Source organism: Palaemon carinicauda, chromosome 1, assembly GCF_036898095.1.
Source record: "Palaemon carinicauda isolate YSFRI2023 chromosome 1, ASM3689809v2, whole genome shotgun sequence".
NCBI classification, from domain to species: Eukaryota; Metazoa; Arthropoda; class Malacostraca; order Decapoda; family Palaemonidae; genus Palaemon; species Palaemon carinicauda.
In genome coordinates this window covers 257,007,510-257,032,663 of record NC_090725.1, presented here as the reverse complement: position 1 = coordinate 257,032,663, position 25,154 = coordinate 257,007,510, and the positions used below count along the sequence as shown (strand labels likewise).

Below are 25,154 nucleotides of genomic sequence, written 5' to 3'. Positions count from 1 at the left end.
CGAACACTATTTTAAACAAAAGCTGGGGGGAATGCGCACCACCCCAGTACCCTTATGTACAGATTACCGTTACTTAGCACGGCAGCATAGGTTCGAAAATAGACTTCCATTCTATATTTCAGTTAGTATTACTTTACTTAAAAGAGTTTAAGTGTTGTTTTCCATGATCCTATCACACGGAGAACACCTACATACTTCAAGACAATAATGAATCAGGACTCAGGAGGATGACCTCCACAAAGGTCTATTATTATTATTATTATTATTATTATTATTATTATTATTATTATTATTATTACAAGCTAGGCTATAACTAGTTGAAAAAACGAGATGTTTTAAGCCCAAGAGTTTCAACAGGGAAAATGGCCCAGTGAGGAAAGGTGCGAGAAATTCCTCTCAACGATTTATAATTAAATATATATATATATATATATATATATATATATATATATATATATATATATATATATATATATATATATAGTGTTGATGGAAGAGGGGTTTGTTGTGATGGTTGATTAATGGCCTTATATTTCTTTATGGAATAAAATATTTTAATTTTTCTGGACAAAATATTTTATAATGTAATAGGGAAGATGTGTTATTGTTACAGAATAAAACCCACTGTTTTGTGTAAACCAAATGTAAATATTGTACTACAATGTATATAAAGTTTTGTCAACAAAAATAATAATAATATGCATCTGTATAACCATAATCTTACTCTTACCGTAAGGCTATTAGTATTGCGTGTTCATACAGGTTATAGATTGATTTATTATTGAGAATATTCGTTTGTCGGGTAATCGGCAAACACGAATTATGTTATTGCGTTTGTGTCTTTATTAATGAAACCGAAATTTGCATGTCTTCGTATTTTGTAGAAATATGTTTTTTATTGCATGTCATGGTAAGTGTTGCATTCTTGTGATGCTTGATCTAAGTGCAGCATTTGATACTGTAGAACATACATATCTGATGGAAGACCTTAAAGCTGTGGGCATCGTAGAACGAGCATATGACTGGTTTGTGAGTTATCTCGAAAACCGCAAAGTTAAAGTAGTAATATCAAATGTTGAATCTGAGACAAGAAAACTAACCAAAGGGGTACCCCAAGGCAGTGTACTAGGTCCTCTCCTGTTTGAAATTTACACGATTGAACTAGCAAATATACTTGAAACTCACAGAGTTAAGTTTAAGATATACGCTGATACACAATTCTATTTCCCAATAGAATCAGTTGATGAAGCAAAAAGAAAGATACATGAAATAATGAATGACATTAAGGCTTGGATGTTAACAAAAACAACTCAAGCTCAATGAAGATAAAAGTGAATGTATTATTTTTGGAAATGAAAAAGATATAAAAAGAATCGAATGCTTCCAAAGAATTGAAATAGGTCAATCGATCATTGACCTAAAGAAATCTGTCAGAAATCTTGGAGTAATCATGGATGATAGACTGGCAATGCATGAACATATAAATAATATGGTAAGAAATTGTAACTATCATATCAGAAACAGAGCATATATTAGTAAATACTTAGATGAAAAATCTATGGCCATACTCATTAATCACCACATATTTTCAAGAATTGATTACTGCAACTCACTGTTCTATGGCTTACCAAATTATCAGCTGAAGAAAATTCAGAGAGTACAAAACAGAGCCGCTAGATTAATAAAAGGACTACACAATAGGGAAAGAGTTACCCCTGCACTAATTAAATTACACTGGCTGCCGGTAAAGGCGAGAATTGAATACAAGCTACTCTTACTAACGTTTAAGAGTTAAAGAACCACATCTTACGAAAGAATGACACTCTTGTGTTATTTTTTATTTCATGCATGACTAGGGTTGGTGCTACTGCTACTATAGAGTGATGTCTACCACACTATATGACTATAGCGTGAGATCTACCTTCCGTTAGTACTATAGCTTGAGGTCTACTGCTGAATTATTCGTCCCTCATAGATAAAGCGCATTTCATACAATTGTTTAAGCAATAAACACTTGATTTAAACATTAGGGCAATAGGGAGTGGAGAATAATTGTGCACTTCCAGAGATCAGATAATTTTTTTTTCTTTTTCTGAAAGATATGAAATACGAATTGAAGAATTGGTTGACTCTTGTGATATTCAGCATTTCTGAACTGTCACTGAAAGGAACTGTTTATTAATTTAATTATATTTTAATCCATTTTATACTAGAAATGTATTTAAAGGCATGTTTCCTCAGCATTACCATTTCAGAATTATAAAGTAGACATGTCAACATCACTGTTCTAACAAATATTGTATAAAACTAATTGAAAATAGGTGAATATAAAACTTTCAGAGAAGCCCTCCCATTGTTGACTATGTGGTATTTCAGAAGGTAGGTAATATCCGATACTATAGCATGCAGTCATGAATTATTTTTTATTGAAATGTAAGTACAGTATTTATTGTTAACGTTACTTTTAAAGTGATCATGGAGGTGTAAAGGTATGAAACTGCAGATGCCATATGTAACACAGGCTTTGGTTTACATTTTATATTGACAACCAGCAGGAGGTGGAGTAATACTGTTTGTTAAAAATGTATTTAGGAGCTCCATTTGTTTCCTTTTATATGGGCAGGTCACGTGGACAGGTCACTTTTTTTATGGATTTTGGCAGTTCACATGTTCGATCGTTAGGTGCGGGGCTCTGGGACGCTGGTCACGCGGTAGACTTCACCCTCCACCTGGGTAGGCGACATATGGCGGTAGACCTTACACTATAGTAGCACCCTAGGGTTTTAGTATGTAGCATTTTACGTTTGCTCAATCACCGTAAAATATGCTTATAAAATGTTATTAGATATTCAGTTTTAATAATAAGATTCGTATATGTACTTCTGGGGAATGCGTTGTACAACGTGTGGTAATAGTTGAAGGTGTTTACATCTCGCCAGAGAATCCATTAGTTGAGGTCAAAGGTTAGAAGACAACGAGGGCAGTGTTCGCCCTATGATTCACCCAGTTCGCTTTCCTCCATAGATGTTTTGGGCGTAACACTACCCATGTCACAGGACGTGGGTTAATTACATAATAATACATGATTGGAGGCGGTAAATTAGACGATTGTTACACCGTAAGAGTTTATTGTCTAAGTTAATTTTCACACCAAAATGAGCATAAATCTTCTTCAAAGCTAGGGAAATATAACTTAGAATCTTGATATTACATAACAGAAGAATTTCAAGTTTCTCGCTGGCACTTAAATGATTTCATCAGTCAAATAGAATGGAATTAACTTTTAACTAACACAATAATTACACACGGGGAGAGCGGACACTCGGGGAGACATTTACATGATTCAGATTATAATAACTAAGGGAAACTATTTGACGTCTTATGGCGTATGGACGTCCGCCATGGTTGTGGTAGGCTTACCATGGCCGGTGGGCCTAGTGAGAGTTGCCCACTCACGAGTAGGACTCGAACAGTCTTAACTGGCCTTCTACTCACATAGTCTTGGCGTTCTTATTTCCCCTACATTGCTGGGGGGTTTGAGGGCTTGTCTCGTCTAAGGGTAGCAGTAGCAAGTGATATAACTGGCACCATACTGGTTCTCACTCTGCGTCCCCTCTCCCCTGTGTACCTGTTGACATGGAAACAGAATCAGTACACATGTGCTTGGGTCAGCAAATACCCAGCAATTTTGAAAGCGGCTTAAACTGCTTCCCACAAAACCCATGAATCAGGGAGACAAGGTGATAGCTTGGCAATATCCGCCCTACTTCCAGCGCATTTACTTTACTGTTTAGCCTTTGTTTAAAAGCATTAAAATGTCAGTGACAATTATCATATTTGTCACACACCACCAACCAGCTAGCTAATTACGTTTAAGAAATATGTTTGAAATTACATACTGTGTGTTTTGAGTTTATTATTTATGTTAATCTTTGAATTTGCTTCAAGTTTTTTTTTTTTTTTTTTTTGTTAATTTAAATCTTGTAGGTAGTCTTACATACTTTGAAATTGTATAACTTGTCTCCTTTCCTCGTATAAAATCTGAATGCTCGACGAAGGAGACAGCTTTTGCTAAAAGCCTCAGGCTCAAACTTTGAGGCTATCAGGTGTGATGGTGGTGGTAGTGTGTGTGTGTGTGTGTGTGTGTGTGTGTGTGTGTATAAGATTAGAAGTGGTGATTTACCCTTATTCTTTTAACTTTGTCGTAATTTGTTCGAGTGCCATTGACTTATAAATCCCTTGAGTTTGTCTTTGCATAATCACTTATTTATGTAAAATTTGACTTAGCTATTAAACTAAGTTTGACCACAATTTAACAAGTGCGTTTCGATATCCTCCATTGATTTATGTTCTTGTCTTAATGCAGAGTTGGTAATTAAGAATCGATCTAATACTTACCTAACATCAAGGTGTTCTTACTGAGAAGTTTGTGCAACTTAAAGAAACGAAATAATAACTGCGGTTCTCTAAGGTCGGACACTCTACCCGTGAGTACTTGCAAGAAGAATAAAGAGGAACTTGTCTCTCGATGTGTTTTATAGAAACTTATGATCTGAGTTCATGTCAGTAGGGACTGCTCAGTAGATGAAAGGACTTAGAGTGTAGTCCTATTGTTTTGAGTTATATGACTGTAGTGCTATTGAATATCGGTTATACTAATTAATAGTTTATTGGGGGAGAGATATCTCCCGTTATTCCTTGGAAGCCGTAAAGGGAGCAGTGGTATTTGATACGAAAAGACTTTTGTAGCGCCTTTTTAGACAGTAACAACATTAAGTATACAGTCCACTTTATCCATCATTTTTATTCACCACAAAAGGAAACAGTGACATAAATAAATTCTTTGACAAGAACTGTTTATCGTACGCCTATTCATTCTTAGACATTTTGTTTATTACACAGAATATTGCGTGTTTATTGTCAAATACATATTATCGAAGCAATTAGAAAACAAGAAAGTCTTCAGTTTCTCTCGAAAGCCTTAATAGAATCTGTCTTTCCTATGTCCAGTGGGAGCCCTTAGTCTTGGAATCGTATATTTAAAAGCACTAGAACAATATGTCTTGGTTCCAATATTTGAAACCATCTGTAACTATTCTCGTGTCTACACGAATTGTTAGCTGAATGATGCATAAGCAATTATCTTATATATTTTGGGCTTCTGGTTGGAATAACTTAGTGAGTCATTTTATTACTATATATATCTTAAATTCTGTTTTAACTTTGAAAGGCAACCATTATAATTCGATCAATAAAGGAATAACCATTTCCCAGGTGGAACACCTTTTATTAGTCTTGCACATGTGTATTATGATTTGCAATGTCTCAAGTTGCACTTTGAGTGGCCTAGAATGTATACAGAGTAGATGGAGTTACATTAGGCAATGCTGGTAATTCACATGTCATCACAAGTTTCTATGCTAAATATTCATCCAGATGCTTTATAAAATCAACATTGCTGAGATGATATCCAGCCGTTTTACCACATCATTTATTTCAGCAATGAGAGGCAGGTTAGTCAAGAGATAGGTTAACCCTTGGTCACGAACTATATCGGGACCGAGTTATTAATATTTATTTGGATCTTCCCAATGTTTCTTGAGCTGTTTTGCTTCCAATTACTGTACCATAAACTCGGTTTCATTTCCATCTAGTTTTAGTTTTTCAAATGTAACCCTTTCCCTAACACTGGTAAAAATTGATTTAAAGTTTCAGAAGTATAACTGATGTCATTTATAAAGCAAACCTGTGTAGGCCTATCATCTGCAAATAGTTTAAACTTCACTTCATGAGGTATGAAGTAGTATTAATGGTTCAAATGACGAATGAGAGTTTCCAATTTGTACACAGCAGTTTCTGTCATCCAAGTAGTCTTTTGGATACCCAAAAGAACCGTAAATCATTTAGTAGCAGTTCGTGTACAACTGTATCAAAAGCAGCACTGAGACCGAGTAGTATCAATATACCAGGAAAGTTTCGAGCAAATTTTTGCCCTGAGATACGAGACAAATTTGAGATACGAGGATACGAGACGGTTCCCTATGCGGCCGAGTGTGCGAGAGGCTGCTCATGAGGACAGCATCCCTCTCTCTTTCCCGTCAGATCTCCATCGCGTAAAGTTATCTCCAAGCATCATCTGTAGTGTTTGCATTTTTTATGTGTTTTTTACATTAATCATTACAGAATTAAGTGAATAAGGAATGGGTCCAAAGCAAGTGAGTGCAAACAAGGGTAGTGAAGAGAAAAAGCGTATGATGACAATTGAGTTAAAGCATGAAATAATAAAAAAACATGAGAGTGGTGTACGAGTGACTGAGCTGGCTCGCCAATATGAGAGGAGCACATCAAAAATATGTACCATCCTCAAGCAGAAGGATACTATAAAGAGCACCAAGCCCTCCAAAGGACTAACCATCCTTTCCAATCTGCGCAGGGATATTCATGACGAGATGGAGAGGCTTCTTATAATATGGATAAAGGAGAAACAGTTGGTGGGAGATAGCGTGACCGAAACGATCATCTGTGAAAAGGCCAGCGGAATCTACGATGACTTGAAAGGAAAGCAAGCAGCTGAGAGAGGGGAGACTTCGATGCCAGCGAAAACCTTCAAAGCCAGTCGTGGCTGGTTGGATAATTTAAAAAAAAACGGACTGGGATACACTCAGTTGTGAGACATGGGAAAGCAGCAAGTTCCGACTCGAAAGCCGCTGCGGACTACGTTAAAATCTTTGCCTCAATTATTGCAGAACAAGGATGCATCCCCCAACAAGTGTTCAACTGCGATGAAACTGGCCTTTTCTGGAAGATGCCCAGGAGGACATTCATCACGACAGAGAAGAGACTGCCAGGCCATAAACCAAAGAGGGACCGGTTAACTCTTGTGTGCCAATGCCAGCAGTGACTGTACTGTAAGGTCAAGCCACTGCTGGTGTACCACTCAGAAAACCCACGTGCTTTCAAGAGCCAAAGGATCTTGATAGAAAAACTGCAAGTGACGTGGCACGCCAATGCTAAGGCTTCGGTTACACGGCATTTCTTCACAGAATGGGTTAATCTGTGCTTTGGTCCGGCAGTCAAAAAATATTTGGCTGAGAAAAACCTGCCAATGAAATGTCTTTTGATCCTCGACAATGCCCCTGATCACCCTCCTGGTCTCGAAGAGGACATTCTTGATGCGTACAGGTTCATCAAGGTCCTTTATCTCCCTCCCAACACCACGCCACTCTAGCCCATGGACCAACAAGTAATTTCCAACTTTAAAAAACTGTACACGAAGCATTTGTTCGAGACATGCTTTGATGTCACAGACAACACCAATCTCACCCTTCGTGAATTTTGGAAGGAACATTTCAATATCGGCCATTGCTTAAAAATTATTGACGAGGGGTTAAGTACTGCATTATGATTGTTCAGTGGCTGCTTTCCTCTTGGTAAGAGTAAAAGATACTTTTTAGCTATGGCAAGCAGCTCTTCTAGGAGGACACTTCAAAATCAAACAATTGTTCCCTAGTCTTGGGTAGTGTCATGGCCTTCCACTCTCTGTGGTTAAAGTTATCTTGCTTTGGGGGGAATAACAGCCCAGGCTACTCCCCCCCCCCGGGGGGGGGGGATCTATCCTAGGCTAATTTTCCCGGGGAGTATCTCAGTCAGGTGGGATAATTTCCTTCTACACCGGCTCCTGGTTTAAATAATTAAATTTATTGCTGTAATAGTCTATATATTTGATTGAAGTCATTATAGACTTAGTTTTGATATCAAGGATTTTTCGCTGAAATAACTTTGGCCAAAAGATAACAAAATGAAATAAAAAAGAACGATTTTCCTTTAAGGACAAGAAAATACAGATATTAGATAATGATTTTTATACATGAAACATCGCAAGTTAATCAACATTAATTGTGAGTTGCATACGAACAAGGCTGTTAAGAATATATGTAAACTTTTCCACATTAAGTAATTTTCAATGATAAAAGGTGACTCCAGCAAAGAACAACACAGGTTACTTCCACATTCTTCCGTAAACTGCTGAAATGTAAAGCTTCCACAGAATTTATGTATTTCTCACATCTATAGGCCTACAGGTGACTCATCAGCAGTATATTATAAACTTCTGCGCACATTGCTCTTTGCCTCTTTATTATACAGACTATTACGATCCCTGGATATAAAGGATCTTCCTCTTTAATAAATTTTTCTCCCTATTTATCAAACAATTTCTAGGTCTTCCTCTGCTTTTGATTCCTGATACTTCTGAATCCCACAGTCTTTTCGCTCACCTAATATTGTCCAATCTTTCCACATAACTAAACCACATCAAAATACTCTTATAAATCCTTTCATTTCTGATAGGATTTTTACTGTTTATGTAGTCTATATCTCCCAATTTTCTATCAGATCAATTCTCTTAACACTTCACAATACACAAACAGTTCATCTGAATAAATTCAATTTTTCTCCCTTTCTTTGCATTCAATACATACATCTCACTTCAAAATACGAGAGTTAGTTCAACAACCACTTCAAATATTCCCACTTTAGCTTGCACAGATAATTCAAGTCCTGTACCATTCTTCTGCATTGCCTACACTGCCTACACCATGCTTCTCGTATTCTATGAATAACCACTTCTCCCAATTGACCACCATCCAGTTAGGCTACTTAAAAAAATCAGCCAATTCCATTATATGTGGTAAATTACACTTTTTTACTCACTCCTAAATGATCAGCGCCTTTTGAGGTAGTAGGTTGGCCAAGGCACCAGCCGCCCGTTGAAATACTACCGCCAGAGAGTTATGGGGTCCTTTGACTGGCCAGACAGTACTACGTTGGATCCTTCTCTTTGGTTACGGTTCTTTCTCTTTGCCTACACATACGCCGAATAGTCTGGCCTATTCTTAACAGATTCTCCTCTGTCCTCACACACCTGACAACACTGAGGTTACTAAACAATTCTTCTTCGCTCAAGGGGTTAACTACTGCACTGTATTTGTTCTGTGGCTACTTTCCTCTTAGTAAGGGTAGAAGAGACTCTTTAGCTATGGTAAGCAGCTCTTCTAGGAGAAGGACACTCCAAAATCAAACCATTGTTCTCTAGTCTTGGGTAGTGCCATAGCCTCTGTACCATGGTCTTCCACTGTCTTGGGTTAGAGTTCTCTTGCTTGAGGGTACAATCAGGCACACTATTCTATTTAATTTCTCTTCCTCTTGTTTTGTTAAAGTTTTCATAGTTTATATAGGAAATATTTATTTTAATGTTACTCTTCTTAAAATATTTTATTTTTCCTTCTTTCCTTTCCTTACTGGGCTATTTTCCCTGTTGGGGCCCCTGGGCTTATAGCATTTTGCTTTTCCAGCTAGGGTTGTAGCTTAGCAAATAATAATAATAATAATAATAAAGGCCAGGGCCAAATCGGGTGGTGCCAATATGACTACAGCAGATCACTTGTCACAAAACAGTTATTATTATTATTATTATTATTATTATTATTATTATTATTATTATTATTATTATTATTATTATTATTATTATTATTATTATTATTATTATCATCATTATTATTATTATTAGTAACAATTGAAATAAAATATTTTAAGATCAGTAACAACATTTAAATAATTCTTTCATATATAAACTATAAAAACTTTAAAAGAAAACACGAAGAAGAGAAATAAGATAGAATATTGTGCCCAAGTGTACCCTCAGGCAAGCGAAGACCATGGTACAGAAGTTATGGCACTGTCCATTGTGTCCAAGACTAGAGAACTATGGTTTGATTTTGTAGTGTCCCTCTCCTAGAAGAGCTGCTTACCATAGCTAAAGAGTCTCTTCTACCCTTACCAGGAGGAAACTAGCCACTGAACAATTACAGTGCAGTAGTTAACCCCTAGAGCGAGGAAGAATTGTTTGGTAATCTCACTGTTGTCAGGTGTATGAGGACAGAAGAAAATATGTAAAGAATAGGCCAGACTATTTGGTGTGTGAGTGAGCAAAAGGAAAACGAGCCGTATCCAGAGAAAATGATCCAATAAAGTATTGTCTGGCCAGTCAAAGGTCTTAATAACTCTCTAGCGGTAGTTCAACCCAATCATCCCATTCTAACCGCAAAACATTTCACAAGGCCTAGCTGTTTGTCATGTCACAAGTTGTATTGATGCTCATGCATGTTACTTATAACTTTTCTCCTTTACTATCAAAGTTTTTTTTATACCTAGTTATTCAAAAACAAGTGCTTGATACAAACAACCTCTTCCTCGTCTAAACCCACACTGTTCTTCCTCTATCCCTGACATATTAAGCAACACTACTGAATTATAATAATTATAGTCACCTTTCCCTAAATGCAACAGAACTATTATTCCCCTTACTCATATTTTATAAACATACCTTACAGACCCTAGCATATCAATCATAATTCGGTAACTCCCACATGCCTTTATCAAATCCCAACAATAATTTCCATGTGAATTTTCACTTTACCCCAATCCTTCTGAATCTTTCGACACAGCTGTTTTCTTCCATCCTCCATATTCAACAACTCTTCAAAAAAAAAAAAGAAAGAAAAAAAAAACAAACCGTCATTCTACGACTGTATTCACCGTGGAATCTCTCTGCATGTTATCTTGGATCCATGTGTTCATTGACCTCTATTAATTTACTTCCATATAAAATAACTTTTTTATTCTTACAGGAGCTTCTTTTTACCCTTTCCCCATTGGTTACATAAATAATTTTCTCTATCACTTTAATATTGTATAATCTATCCCTCCCTCTTATGCCGTCACCCACTTGTTTTATTCTATTTTAGAACTGGTCCTTATATGATCTGTAATTCCCCCTAATTTATTTGTATACTTGAAAAATAAAAAGACCGCATGAGCTTCTCAAAGGTTAAAATTTAATTCAATAATCACCTACATAGAATTTTAAATGAGTTTTATATATTAAAAATATCTGGATGTCTAGATGCATAGTAAATAGGGCAACAATATCTAAGTTATTTAGAATAAAGAAGTGCTTAACGTTAGGCCCTTAGTGACTAATATACATAAAAGGTAAAACTATGCGAGGAGAAGTTGAGCTTTTGGAGTAAAACATGAATTATTAATCACAAAGTACTCTGACACGGATGTTTCATAACAAGTGTTATTACGTCCTTGGATACCACATAGAAGAAGAAGTTTGTTTATGTCTATTTTCAAGACATTGATCTAAATTTTGAGGAATACTCACCTCCCTGGCGATTATCTAACTTCGCACAATATTAGATATAATTGTTAATGTGTAAAAAGTACTTATATTAGAAAGAAAATATAATAAGATTATTATTCATTTGTGAGGATTAAATAAACAAGACTTATGTTGCGTTAATAAATTCGTGAAATAATTCCAATTGCAACTATTATCTATGTAACTCAATTTACGTACTTCAGCGAGTGACCTCTCGTCTCCTGCCCTGTGTCAAAATAGAAGAGAAGCGTATTTGTCTATACCGTCCCCCCGATTGCATAATCGCCTGGGTACTCTGAATAATAACGGATTCAAGTATTAGTAACTCACAGTATGTTTAGCACATGCAGTACTTTTGTGCAAAATCAGGTATGATAATTTTCAAGTTACCTACGATACCTGCACGCATTGCATGAAACCTTTCCTAGATGCCTGTTGCAAGAATAATGATTGACAGGCTACCCATAAATAGTAACAGTAGCCATTTTTAACCTTAATTATGTTTAAATGAAAGGTTCTTAGGCTGTGTGATAAATTTTATTTTTGCAAAATTGTACGTTGCTTCTTGGTAATACTAATGTATACGTTATGTAAAACCAAATTGCTACCGTAACAAGTTTCGCTAATTGCTGTTTGGCTAGGCATTTTTCAGTATTTATGTAATTCGACGATTATGGGATACGTGATTCTAAATAGCATTTTTGAAGAAATATATTGGTTAATATACGATACGTTAATTTTAGTGAAACTGGAATTCTCTATAAGAAATGGTTGAGGGCTTGCTAGGTTGGCCTTTTTGGTAAATATATTACTTTAATTTTTAGCCAAATACATGAACCATACATTTTTCCTACTCGTTATCATATGTTCTATGCATTTCTGACCTTGATTATTGGGGCAAACCACCCATTCATGAGTTTTTAGACCCCCTTATATAAAGACAATTATGAGTGACCCCAGTGGAAAACTGGGGTTTTTGAGAGGGGGAATCGGTAAATTTTGACTGTATTACCCTGTAATACAGTACAATAATACTGAAAATATATGATTTATGTAAGTGGCTGAAAACAGGCCAAAACATGATTATTCAACACTTGAGATTTGTAAAAGGTTACAGAACTTAACAGACCCACCTAACCTAACCTAGTAGTTCTCAGGTCAACCCCTACACAGGGGGCAAGCCCCCCTGATCCCCCTTCCCAGGTCATACCCCTAGTTGGGGGGGGGGGGGGCTGGGGAAGCTTCCCAGGTCACAACCGCTAGCCAGACCCCCCATCACAAGCAAAGTAAAACACAAATAAATTTTTGTATTATGATAAAGTAAATCACAAATAAATCCTTGCATTATGATAAAGTAAGTCGCAATTCCTTACCTTTTGATTGACGTCTTTTTTTTTTTTTTCTCTCCTTTGTTTTGATAATCTTTACAGATGCTCTGTAGTAGAAAATGTGCTGATCTTCCCTAAAAACTAAGTCCGAATCTTCTTTTTTTAATTTCACATGAGTAACAATACTTATACACTAAACGGAGAAGATTTCCATCATAACCAATTGCCGATATAAATGAAATCACACTAAATTTCAAAATAGATTGATGTACTTCACTTGAGTTCCCTCCTGGAGATGTCTTTATGTGATGGTGGTGAAGTTGAAACTGAAGGGGAAGGTGGAAAAAAATGGCTGTTGTAGAACAACATCCGGGAACTTATGAAGAAGTACTTGTAAGCTGTTAATTGGTGTAAAAAAAAAAACACGTGTAGATATGGCATTGTAAATGCACAGAAACCAAGCATGTGCATTAAGTCCCCTTCAGTCTCTCGGATGTAAACAATGTACTTAGAGTGAAAAACATACTACACATTTTAATCAACCGATATGTAAGTTATTATGCCCCAGCCCCTATTAAACATAAGAGAAAAATACCAAAATAGCTAGCACTTGTCCATTTCTCATAGCGAATTCCAGTTTCGGTAGTACAGTATCAAATATTTACCGCATTTTTCTTTGTATGCTTATTGGCCTGGGGCATAATAACCTGCGTATTGATCGATCAACTTGTGAACACTATTTCAGTCCATTTTTTACTTTTGGGAGACTGATTACAAGTTATTGCATATCATCGCATGCATTGTTTCATTCTCTTTTGTCAGCAGTTTTTTTTTTTTGTATGAAGTAACCATTTTTTTTTTTTGAATAATTAAGAATTTCTAAATATTAATGCACAAGTTCCGTCGTATTGTACTACAACAGCCATTTTTTCCACCCTACCCTTTAATTTCAGCATTACTACTGTCACAAGAAGACGTCTCCCAAAGGGAAGTACAAACTATTTCAAAATTTAGTGTAGTTTTATATATTAGGTAATTGTGTTGAAAACATTGTCTGTTCATTACATAGCCATTATTCTTCCTCTGAAAGTAAAAAATATCCCCGAAGTAGTGACCCAAGGGGATGGCGTACACAGCACATTCATGTACTGCTTGCCAGAACAGAGGAACATCAAGATTGTTTATTTGTTAGTGAAGCAAATTATGTCTGAGAAAAAATCTTTTGAGGAACACGATATAAATTAGAGTGACCCCTTACTACTTTGTGATTCAACTATCACGACTTTGTGGACTTTTTTATATGAGTGTATATGGAAAATACATCTCACATTATCTGGAAAATGCTAGAAAAATCATGATATATGAACGACCAGAATTTCTCATTAAAGCCATAAAAATGATAATAATAAATAATATTTCCAAGTATAGGAACAACAAAATAAGCATAAAATAGCAAAAACACAAATATTTGAACTTTTAACTCCCAAAAAAAAAAAAGAACCATCTGGGATGCGATATCCATACAGTACCGTATGTCCTGTTGTTGGAAAAACACAAAGTGTACCATCTCAGTGACAAAGTACGTTGTAAGACAGGCTGTGATTGTTACATTGAAGGGAGACGATGAATCATAATAACAATCTTTATTTTTCATCTTGAGTGTTACTGTACCGTATTATTGTATGTATGGTATTTTTTAAAATGTAACGCTGGCTGATCATGTTATACATAGCTACATGTACTTCGCTATACAATACAGTAACCTCTTTACTGTATGGTAAACTTACCCATAGCTGACTACTGTAATTTAGCGCTTGTTATATGGTACTGTGCTGTAAACTTACCTACTAATTTCATATTGCTCAACAGTTGGCCCTGTTATTAATAGAGTAAAGGGGGGATGTTAACTGTACAGGGAGTGTTTAAAAAAGTTCAAATGCACATTAAATAATTAGATAAATTTGGTGTCTGTATACAAGGAAATTCAAATAACGCAGCCGGCCTTGGAACCTATCTACCGCGATGAATAAGGGGTCACTCTATTGATAATTATGATACTTAAATAGTTACCCACAGGGATGGTGTGTACATCACATCCACGTATCGCTTGCCAGACCATAGAAGCAGTGAAATTATGTTTATTTGCATGTGGATCAGAAAACATCTGAGGGACATGGTATGAATTGCATAGACTGTATAGGTACTTATGGTGGTACATTACTTGATTTCTAGCCGCTTACATGAACCATATATTTATCTAGTATCTATTAGGGATTTTTTGACCATTGTTATTGCTGTAAATCACCCGTTTATGGTGTTGTCTCACCTGAAACCCCAGTTTCCTGCTGAGACCTCAATACAGTAATTGTTTTTAAAAGGGGATTAGGAAAACTCATGAATGGGTGGTTTGCCCCAATATTCGTAGTTAGAAATGTTGCCCAACAGCTTTCGAACTTCTCCTCCTCTCCTCGTTCGGGCTCTTCTGCCAAGCACCTCCCACCTCCTTGTGTCAAGCAGAGGAGGTACTATGAGGTCTTGGACGAGTTGTGACCATCTCTTCCACTCCACCATTCTTTGGAAGAGCTGACCAAGGGAGTCTAGAGAGACTCTCCAACCGTCAGGTCACTTTCTCGGCAACGCAGGTCCTCAATCATGAGAAGGTCCTGAAGTATGCTATGCAGGCTACTGCTTGATCTTTGGTTGGGGACCCTGGAAATCCTGGTACGGACAGAGGATTTATCTAAAGAAAGTACTAGGAATGCTTGGAGATTTTTCTTCTCTCGGGTACTCGCACCATTAAGTTTCAAGCCCACCAAGTCTTGAACATGTGGGCAAATACCATTCTAAAACGTCAAGATGCAGTATCTGAGAGGTTCCACCAGCAGGTCCTTAATGCCGAGATCACCAGGCTCAGGAACTCCTCTCTAGAGGGGTGCTCGTTGTTCGAGCCTAAGGACGTGGAACAGGCTGCAGAGAGATGGAGGAAGTTCCACCAGGACTCTCTCCTCCACGGGGTCTGGACATCCAGGCCCTACAAATCACCTGCTCCTCAGCAGCCAAACCCTGCTAAGACCTCGGTGAGCAAGACAACAGCAAAGAAGATAGTGCCTAGAAAGCCCTTTCCTACCAAGGACAGGAAAGGCACAGTCTTCCAGGGGAAGAAAATATCCTAGAGGGAGTGGCCGCAAACGGTAGCCACCTGTTGAGATACGACTGCTAGAGTTATTGGGTCCTTTGACTGGCCAGACAGTACTCCATTGGATCCCTCTCTCTCTGGTTACGGATCCTTTTGTCTTTGCCTACGCATACACCGAATAGTCTGGCCTATTCTTTCCATATTCTCCTCTGTCCTCATACACCTGACAACACTAAGATTACCAAACAATTCTTCGCTCCAGGAGTTAACTTCTGTACTGTAATTGTTCAGAGGCTACTTTTTTCTCGGTAAGGGTAGAAGAGAGACTTTATCTATGGTAATCAGCTCTTCTAGGAGGACACTCCAAAATCAAACCATTGTTCTTGGGTCTTGGGTAGTGCCTTAGCCTCTGTACCATGGCCTTCCACTGTCTTGGATCAGATTCCTCTTGCTTGGGGGTACACTTGGGCATGGTTTTCTGTCTTGTTTCTCCTCCTCTTGTTTTTTTGAAGATTTTATAGTTTATATGTGAAGGATCTGATTTGATGTTGTTACTGTTCTTGAAATATTTTATTTCCACAGTTTATTCTTCTCTTTTAGTTTATTTATTTCCTTGTTTCCTTTCCTCACTGGGCTATTTTTCCCTGTTGGAGCCCTTGGTCTTATAGCATCTTGCTTTTACCACTAGGGTTATAGCCTAGCTTGTAATAATAATAATAGGCACTCCCTCCGCTCGTCCACCAGTGGGGGAATGCCTTCAAAGTTTCTGGAACAGGTGGAAGCAACTCGGGGCCAATCTCTGAACAGTCTCCGTGATTTTCCCATGGTATCACATACCATTCACGTCATCTCCCCCCCCCCCCGTGATCAGGAATCCAGTTCAAGGAAGTACTTGAGATTCACCCTAGACAACACGAAATACCAGTTCAGGGTACTGTGTTACGGTCTTTCCACAGCACCCCAAGTCTTCACCAGAGTGTTCATCCTAGTGTCATCTTGGGCACATGGGATTGACATCCGTCTCCTCCATTACCGGGACGACTGGCTGACCCTATCAGATTCAGTGCTGACCCTTCTTCAACACCGAGACCAACTTCTTGGGGCTTTGTCAACATCTAGGGATCATGGTAAACCTCGAGAAGTCCTCGCTGCGTCCTACGCAAAGACTGGTATACCTAGGTATGGTTATACTGTATACACCCAATCTCCACAAAGCTTTCCCATCAGACGACAGGATAATAAGGCTGAGAAAAGTCGCAAGACCCTTTCTCAGAAGAGAAGAACTTCCATCCCAGAAGTGGCTGTCTCCTCGGGCACCTATCATCCTTGGCCCGTTTAGTTCCCAACGGCCGCCTCAGGATTTGATCCCTCCAGTGGCGGCTCAAGTTCAGGTGGAATCAGGTCTTCGACTCCCCGGACACTCTGATCCCCATAGGACCAGCGGAACGGATGGACCTTGAGTGGTGGGTGGCAGACAAAAACCTGCTGAAGGGCGTAGATCTTCTCGTCCTTCCCCCAGATTTGAAACTGTTCTCATGCCTCTAGTCAGAGTCAGAAAAATACCTCCACATGAAACTCTTAGAGATGAAGGCTGTCTTTCTGGCTCTTCAACAGTTCCATCAGTTCCTGACGGGCCACTCTGTGGTAGTGATGAGCGACAATACCACTGTAATGGCTTACATCAACAAACAAGAAGGTACTTTTTTGCGGCCCCCTATCCCATCTAGCAGTAGAGATACTGAGATGGGCCGAGATTTGATACCACTATCAGCACGCTTCATTCCAGGCAAGAGGAATGTTCTCGCTGACAACCTGAGGAGAGCATCTCAGATAATGAATACTGAATGGTCTTTGGATCATCTAGTAGCCAACAAATTCCTGACTTTGTGGAGTTCTCCGACTGGATCTCTTCACAATGGCGCTGAACTTCAAGCTCCCGTTATACTGCTCCCCAGTCCCGGACCCCAAGGCTCTCTGGCAAGATGCATTCCAACAACGGTGGGACAACATTGACTTTTACGCCTTTCCCCCGTTCTGTCTGATGAGGAGGGTAGAACATTGGTCAATCTCTCAATGACCCACCTAGCTCCGCTATGGCATCGTGCGGAATGGTTTCTGGACCTTTTGCAACTCATGATGGAGTCTTCAAGAGAACTCCTTCCACGACACAATCTACTCAGACAACCACACTCCAACAATGCCTATAGACTATCCAGCATCTCCTCACTCAGGGAGGATTTTCGTAACAAGTTGCGAACAGGATGTCGAGATATCTGCGGAAATCATCAGCAGCAGTCTACCAGGCAAAGTGGAAAGTCTTCTGTGGTTGGTGACGTGGAAGGGGTATCTCTTCTCGATGCCACTATCCCAACGGTAGTGGAGTTCTTTGTGTATTTGCGTGGAGAAATGCGCCATTCAGTCTCTGCAGTAAAGGGCTATTGCTCAGCCTTAAGCCTCACCCTCAGACTGAAGGGAATGGACATTTCCTTATCGCTAGAACTCTCCTTACTCATACGGAGTTACGAACTTACCTGTCTTCAGTCTGAATCGAGACCTCCTTCATGGAATGTGTTTTGAGTTCTCCAGTCTCTAAAGAGACCTGACTACAAACCATTATGCCAGGCAACAGATCGCCACCTGACTTGGAAGGTGGTGTTCCTGTTCGCCTTGGCCTCGGCCAAACGAGTCCCCGAACTTCACGGTCTCTCATACAACATTGCCCATTCAAGGGGATGGGAAGAGGTAACGTTCAGCTTTGCCCCTGAGTTTGTTGCCAAGACTCAGAATCCTGGGCGAGGTGGCGGATCCCCGATTCAACTCTTTTGTGATTTTGAGTCTCTGCGTGTAACAGACGACCCAGATCATCTCTTACTCTGCCCAGTAAGGAGTTTGAGGCTCTGCCTCAAAAGAACAGCAGCAGCCCGTCCCCATGTGCCTTCACTTTTCGTCAGCACAAGGAGGAACAAGAGGAGGATCACCAAGAATACCATCTCTGCTTGGATTTGTAGGGTCATAGACCATGCCCTGAATTCAGATCCTTCTCCTTCATGTCACTCCAGAGCCCACAATGTCAGGGGCGTAGCCACATCCCTGGCCTTCAAAAAAAACTTTTCTGTGACTCAGGTTCTACTGGCTTGGGTCTGGAAACGTCAGACAACTTTCAATGCCCAGTATCTGCAAGACGTGACCCACAGGAAGCTTGATACGTTTTCTATCGGCTCTGTGGTGGCTGCACAACAGCTTGTATGTTACCTCAATCTCCTTATTGGACAAGTAGCAGAAGGTTGAGGGCACTGTTACCCAGTTTTAGTCTTTGTGAATGAAAAAGTATGACTGGCTCTTATTCCTTTCTTCATCCTCCCCTCTCTTGGGGAAAGCAGCAGCCTGGATTCTCTGCACCAGCTGACCTTAAACCACTCCAGGTAAACCCTGCTTCCTTGTGTAAGTAGTATTGTGTCATACTGCTGCGTCCCCATACCCTAGCGAGGAGGTATTGGGAAAGTCTCGGTTACAAGAGCTTTTCCTATAAAGACTCTGAATAACTTTTACCTTGATAGTCACACTACTTATCTCAACACACAGCTTGTGTAGGCCCCGGATCTTGCGTAGCAAGGTTTTAGCGAGGTGTAGGGACTCCGTGTTTTTGGTACCAACCTATTCAAAACAAGTAGTCCCCAGGTAAAGCCAAAAGCTAGTTGTGCAGGGATGTCCACCTCCCCTAATGGATGATTCATCCCCAATAAATAGCATAGGTTTGTATTCCAGTCACGGAACAAATAACAAATTCGGAGGTAATTTGTATTTTTCCTAACAATACAAACCTTTAGCTATTTATACAAACTTACCTGCCGACCTTATCATCCTTGAAGTCCGACCTCCAAGCAAAGTGAGCTCAATCACAGGTGTGTGAGTGAGAGGGGTAGTCCTACCCCCACTAAATTTTAATGGCTTATCCTTTCAGCTTCGCCGGAAGTAATACATACATACATATACCAAAGGCACTTCCCCCAATTTTGGGGTAGCCGACATCAACAATGAAACAAAACAAAAAGGGGACCTCTACTCTCTACGTTCCTTCAGCCTAACCAGGGACTCAACCGAGTTCAGCTGGTACTGCTAGGGTGCCACAGCCCAACCTCCCACATTATCCACCACAGATGAAGCTTCATAATGCTGAATCCCCTACTGCTGCTACCTCCGCGGTCATCTAAGGCACCGGAGGAAGCAGCAGGGCCTACCGGAACTGCGTCACAATCGCTCGCCATTCATTCCTATTTCTAGCACGCTCTCTTGCCTCTCTCACATCTATCCTCCTATCACCCAGAGCTTTCTTCACACCATCCATCCACCCAAACCTTGGCCTTCCTCTTGTACTTCTCCCATCAACTCTTGCATTCATCACCTTCTTTAGCAGACAACCATTTTCCATTCTCTCAACATAGCCAAACCACCTCAACACATTCATATCCACTCTAGCCGCTAACTCATTTCTTACACCTGTTCTCACCCTCACCACTTCGTTCCTAACCCTATCTACTCGAGATACACCAGCCATACTCCTTAGACACTTCATCTCAAACACATTCAATTTCTATCTCTCCATCACTTTCATTCCCCACAACTCCGATCCATACATCACAGTTGGTACAATCACTTTCTCATACAGAACTCTCTTTACATTCATGCCCAACCCTCTATTTTCTACTACTCCCTTAACTGCCCCCAACACTTTGCAACCTTCATTCACTCTCTGACGTACATCTGCTTCCACTCCACCATTTGCTGCAACAACAGACCCCAAGTACTTAAACTGATCCACCTCCTCAAGTAACTCTCCATTCAACATGACATTCAACCTTGCACCACCTTCCCTTCTCGTACATCTCATAACCTTACTCTTACCCACATTAACTCTCAACTTCCTTCTCTCACACACCCTTCCAAATTCTGTCACTAGTCGGTCAAGCTTCTCTTCTGTGTCTGCTACCAGTACAGTATCATCCGCAAACAACAACTGATTTACCTCCCATTCATGGTCATTCTCGCCTACCAGTTTTAATCCTCGTCCAAGCACTCGAGCATTCACCTCTTTCACCACTCCATCAACATACAAGTTAAACAACCACGGCGACATCACACATCCCTGTCTCAGCCCCACTCTCACCGGAAACCAATCACTCACTTCATTTCCTATTCTAACACATGCTTTACTACCTTTGTAGAAACTTTTCACTGCTTGCAATAACCTTCCACCAACTCCATATAACCTCATCACATTCTACATTGCTTCCCTATCAACTCTATCATATGCTTTCTCCAGATCCATAAACGCAAGGTTTGCATCATTAGGAAAAATACAAATTATCTTCGAATGTCATTTTTATTTGTTCCAACATATGTACAAGCCTTAATTCTTTACCATTGATATATGTTTCAGCGTGAGTTGGAATTAGCCATAAAAACTTTTACGCGAGGTGTCAACAACCCTCCTCCAGTTAGTGGGGGTAGACCAACCTCCCCACTCACACACTTGCCCAGTGAGCTGTTGTTTTGGCTATGGTCGAGTGTAGACGTATCATCTCTCTTCATTCCTTTTGAACTAGCTGTAAGATTTTCAAAATTTTCTCTTTTTCTTTTCAGGTGTGTTTGGTAATTGAAAAATGCAATCGTGTGTTTGTCCAGGCATATTAAGCTTCTTTTGCGGCATGTTTATGTTAGCGATGGAGGTGGTCCTTGTGTCCTTGAATAGCAATGGAGATCCTGATTTTGTGGGGTCTCCAACAGTGGACCTGTTCGCGACCTCGAACTCCCCATCTAATGCTTAATAGTTCCAGATCCAGAGGCGACATTCAAGGACACATTCCAGCACCTGGGGGATGGCCTTAACGTTTATGCTTTTCTGCCATTTTGCATGATGAGCGTTGTAAATTAAGTGCGAGCGATGCATATTCTCAACATGACTAGTGGTCCTGAAGATACCCAGACCTTCTATTTCTGCTGGTGAAGACACCATGGAAATTGCCTCCTCTTCCTGACCTGTTATGTCAACTACATGCCCAGATCTTCCACAGTATGTGAGATCCCTTCGGCTTTACTCAAGGAGATTATCCAATATTTCCTCATAAAGAGATGCTTTTTGCATGAAGCTGTGCAAGAGCTGTCTGGATACCTCTCTTCGAAACCTCAACAATGGTCTATGAAGCCAGTTTGGGCCATCTTCTTTGGTTGTTGTCTCCCTTCTTGGAGCCTCTACAGTATTCCATTAATCACCAACTTTTTACTTTACTTTCACAATGATGAACTCTGCTCTTTGTTCCGTAACTGGAATACAAACCACGCTATTTAATAGGGGTATTACTTTCGGCGTTGCTGAAATGACGAGCCATTAGAATTTAACGAGTGTTTACTACCCCCCCCCACACACACCTGTGCTTGAGCTCACTTTACTTTTGGCTCGGAGCGAGAGCAATTGTTTCCTCTCTCCCTCCTCGCCTATTTTGGACTGCCATTAATTTTTTCTTTTAACTTAATTTTTCTTATACTTGTATATATATGTAAACATTCTTAATGTTTATGTACAGTATATATATGTGTATAGAAATGTGGTAAGTTTCCTTTTCAGTGTTTGTGCTGTGTGTGATTCATATACGACAACGACACTTGTGTAGTAGCAAGGCCAGCACAGTTCCACTTCGTGGGGAACGACCTCTCCCTCTCTGGTCCATCAGTCTTCCCGTCGGCATATATCCATTAACTTGGCCGCCACAGGGGAATCGTCATCGCCTGGACCCTCTTTATTCAACTATTGTCTTCGCCTTTTCTTCTTTTCCTACGGGAAACTTGGATTTTGAGCAAAGGGAATGTGGCCTTTTAAAGATTGACTACGGTCTCTCTCTTCTCGAGGTCGTTCACATTTACTACAACAGCGTACTATTGGGGAAGCTCCTTTCCCGTGCGTGGGTTAGGTTGCTCTTCCGATTGTTTGTCTCAATTATTTTTAGTGAAATTATAATTGTATTTTAACTTTTCAGCTTTCTCCGTGGGGAACACTTCCCTTCGGGGGGGTCAGTGGTTCTCACTATTAGTGAATATTCTTAGCTGATTTGAATAATTATAATTCTGTTTTTATTACAGTTACTCCGCTCCCCCCTTCTCCCGTGGTTGTTGTCTGGGGAAGGAAGGGCGCAATACTTCATTCTTATTTTATGTTGTTCCCTTGGGGTTCCTCTTCGGAGTTCCTCCCTAAGGAATTTCTGTTACATAATTGTTTAATTTTATTTTCCCAGTTAACTATGCAGTTTTTCTTCGTTCGACTAAAGAGTGCCAATGAAGCAGAGCTGTTCTGTTCATGCCTTGGGAATCTGCTGTCAATGCCGTCCCTCAGCGGACGTCGTCATGGGCGTCATCCCTTCTCTTAGAAGTACCCCCGTGACAACATGGCCAGCACTTAAGATCATCTTAGAACGCTAAAGGAGGTTCGCCTCCAGGGGTTGGACAACTTCCCTTCCGAGGGAAGTTTCCTCCCCAAGTGTGAGGTTGTTTTTCCCTTCAGAGGGAGAACTTTCCATATCTTAATAAATTCATCGCCTCCGACTGCTGTTGCTGCCTTTCGGCCAGACTTCTCTCCTCCCTTGCTGAGTTTCTCTTCCTTCAGGGGTAGAGCACGGTCCTGGCAAGTCTCTTCTACGAAGTGTTCACCTCTCTCGTTCGCGAGAGAGGCCACTGATAGAGACTCCTCTTCGGAGGATCGCTATTGCTAAGGTCAGCTTGCTGATCCACCGGCTTTAAGGGGCGTCATCACGAGTGTCTTCAAGTCTCTTCTACGAAGTATTCACCTCTATCGTTCGCGGAAGAGGCCTCTCATAGAGACACCTCTTCGGAGGATCAAGCAGATCTTCCAGCGCAGCCTGATCGTCCTGCCAGCTGACCTATCGATCTACCAGCGCAACCTTGTGCTGTAACGTAGTCCTTTGGAGTTCGGTCTTTGACTCTAACACGGAGCTTTTACGGTCCCCATCGGTGAATGCTCGCCCTTCCAAAGGGCACATCCCAGTTCCTGATTGTCCTGCCAGCTGACCTACCGATCTACCAGCGCAACCTCGCACTGCAACGAAATCTTTTGGACTTCGGTCCTGGACTCTAATGCAGACCTGCTTACGGTCCCCATCGGTGGATGCTCGCCCTTTTTAGAAGGGCACATCCCAGTTCCTAATCGTCCTGCCTCTGGTCAACCTACCAGCTGAACCGCCAACCTACTAGCGCTACCTTCGCGCGCTCGCCGATATTCTTACACGCGCGAGCGCCGACGATCTTCCACGCATGGGTACCGATGGTCTCCCGCGCGCGCGCTCGCCGACATTCTTATGCGCCCGAACGCCGACGATCTTCCGCGCGCGGATACCAATGGTCTCCCGCGCGCGCCCTCGCCAACATTCTTCCGCGCGGATACCGATGGTCTCCCGCGCGCGCGCTCGCCAACATTCTTACGCGCGCGAGCGCCGATGATCTTCCGCCCTCGGGTACCGATGGTCTTCCGCGTGCGGGTACCGATGGTCTCCCGCACGCGCGCCGCTACTTTCATGCGTGCGCGCTCGCTGACATTCTTACGTGCGCAAGCGCCGACAATCTTCCGCGCGCGGGTACCGATGGTCTCCCGCGCGCACCAACAGTCTTGTACGCGCGCGCCGATGGTCTACCGTGCGCGCTAGTGCCAATGCTCTTGTGCGCGCAGCGACGATCTTCCGCGCGCGGGTGCCGCTGGTCTCCCGTGCGCGCCGATGATTTTCCAAGCGTGCAAGCGCCAATGCTCTTGCGAGCGCCCCAATAGTCTTACACGCCCGCGTGGCAACAGTTCCGCGCGCACGGGCCGACTTTCTTCCCCGCGCGAGCGCCTAGGGTCTCCCGCGCGCGCACGGGCCGACTTTCTTCCCCGCGCGAGCGCCTAGGGTCTCCCGCGCGCGCACCAACAGTATTGTGCGTGTGCATGCCGACTTTCTTCTGCGCGCGGGTGCCGATGGTATCCTGCACGTGCGCCAACAGTCTACCGCGCGCCGATGGCCTTCGCGCGCGCGCTCCAATAATCTTTAGTGCGCACACACAGCCTTCCGCTCGCGCCGACGGTCTACTACGTGCGGACGCCGATGGTCTTCCGCACGCACACGCCAACAGTTTCCACGTAGTACTCTCACGCACGCGCCAATGCTCCCACTCTTGCGCAACCAGTCACACGCTTCGGTGCATTCTAGGGAGAATGCACAAAACTACACAGTGCCTTACTGCGCGCCAGTGTTCCTCCTCACTTTCCTGCGCCCTCCTGCGCAGTTACGGTCCCGAATCTATCCGCCAGCTCTTGCCAAAGAGTCAAGGCTCGCAGTTCCGATGCACCAGCTCTTGCCTAAGAACCAGCGCTTGCCTGCTCTCCAGGCAGATATTAAGCACCAGCATCATCCTGTGTGCCATCGCT

General features: G+C 41.2%; 1 protein-coding gene across 1 annotated transcript in view; it reads left to right on the top strand.

The window, feature by feature from the left end:
* Nucleotides 1–11,410: 11,410 nt before the first annotated feature.
* The window catches only part of LOC137655373 (ATP-dependent zinc metalloprotease YME1L-like), a 135,896-nt gene continuing 122,152 nt past the window's right edge, over nt 11,411–25,154 (top strand). The window contains exon 1 of the mRNA XM_068389266.1: nt 11,411–11,596. Within this exon, the coding sequence (XP_068245367.1) occupies nt 11,561–11,596 (36 nt within the window). The 5' untranslated portion in view covers nt 11,411–11,560. The remainder of the gene's footprint in view (nt 11,597–25,154) is intronic.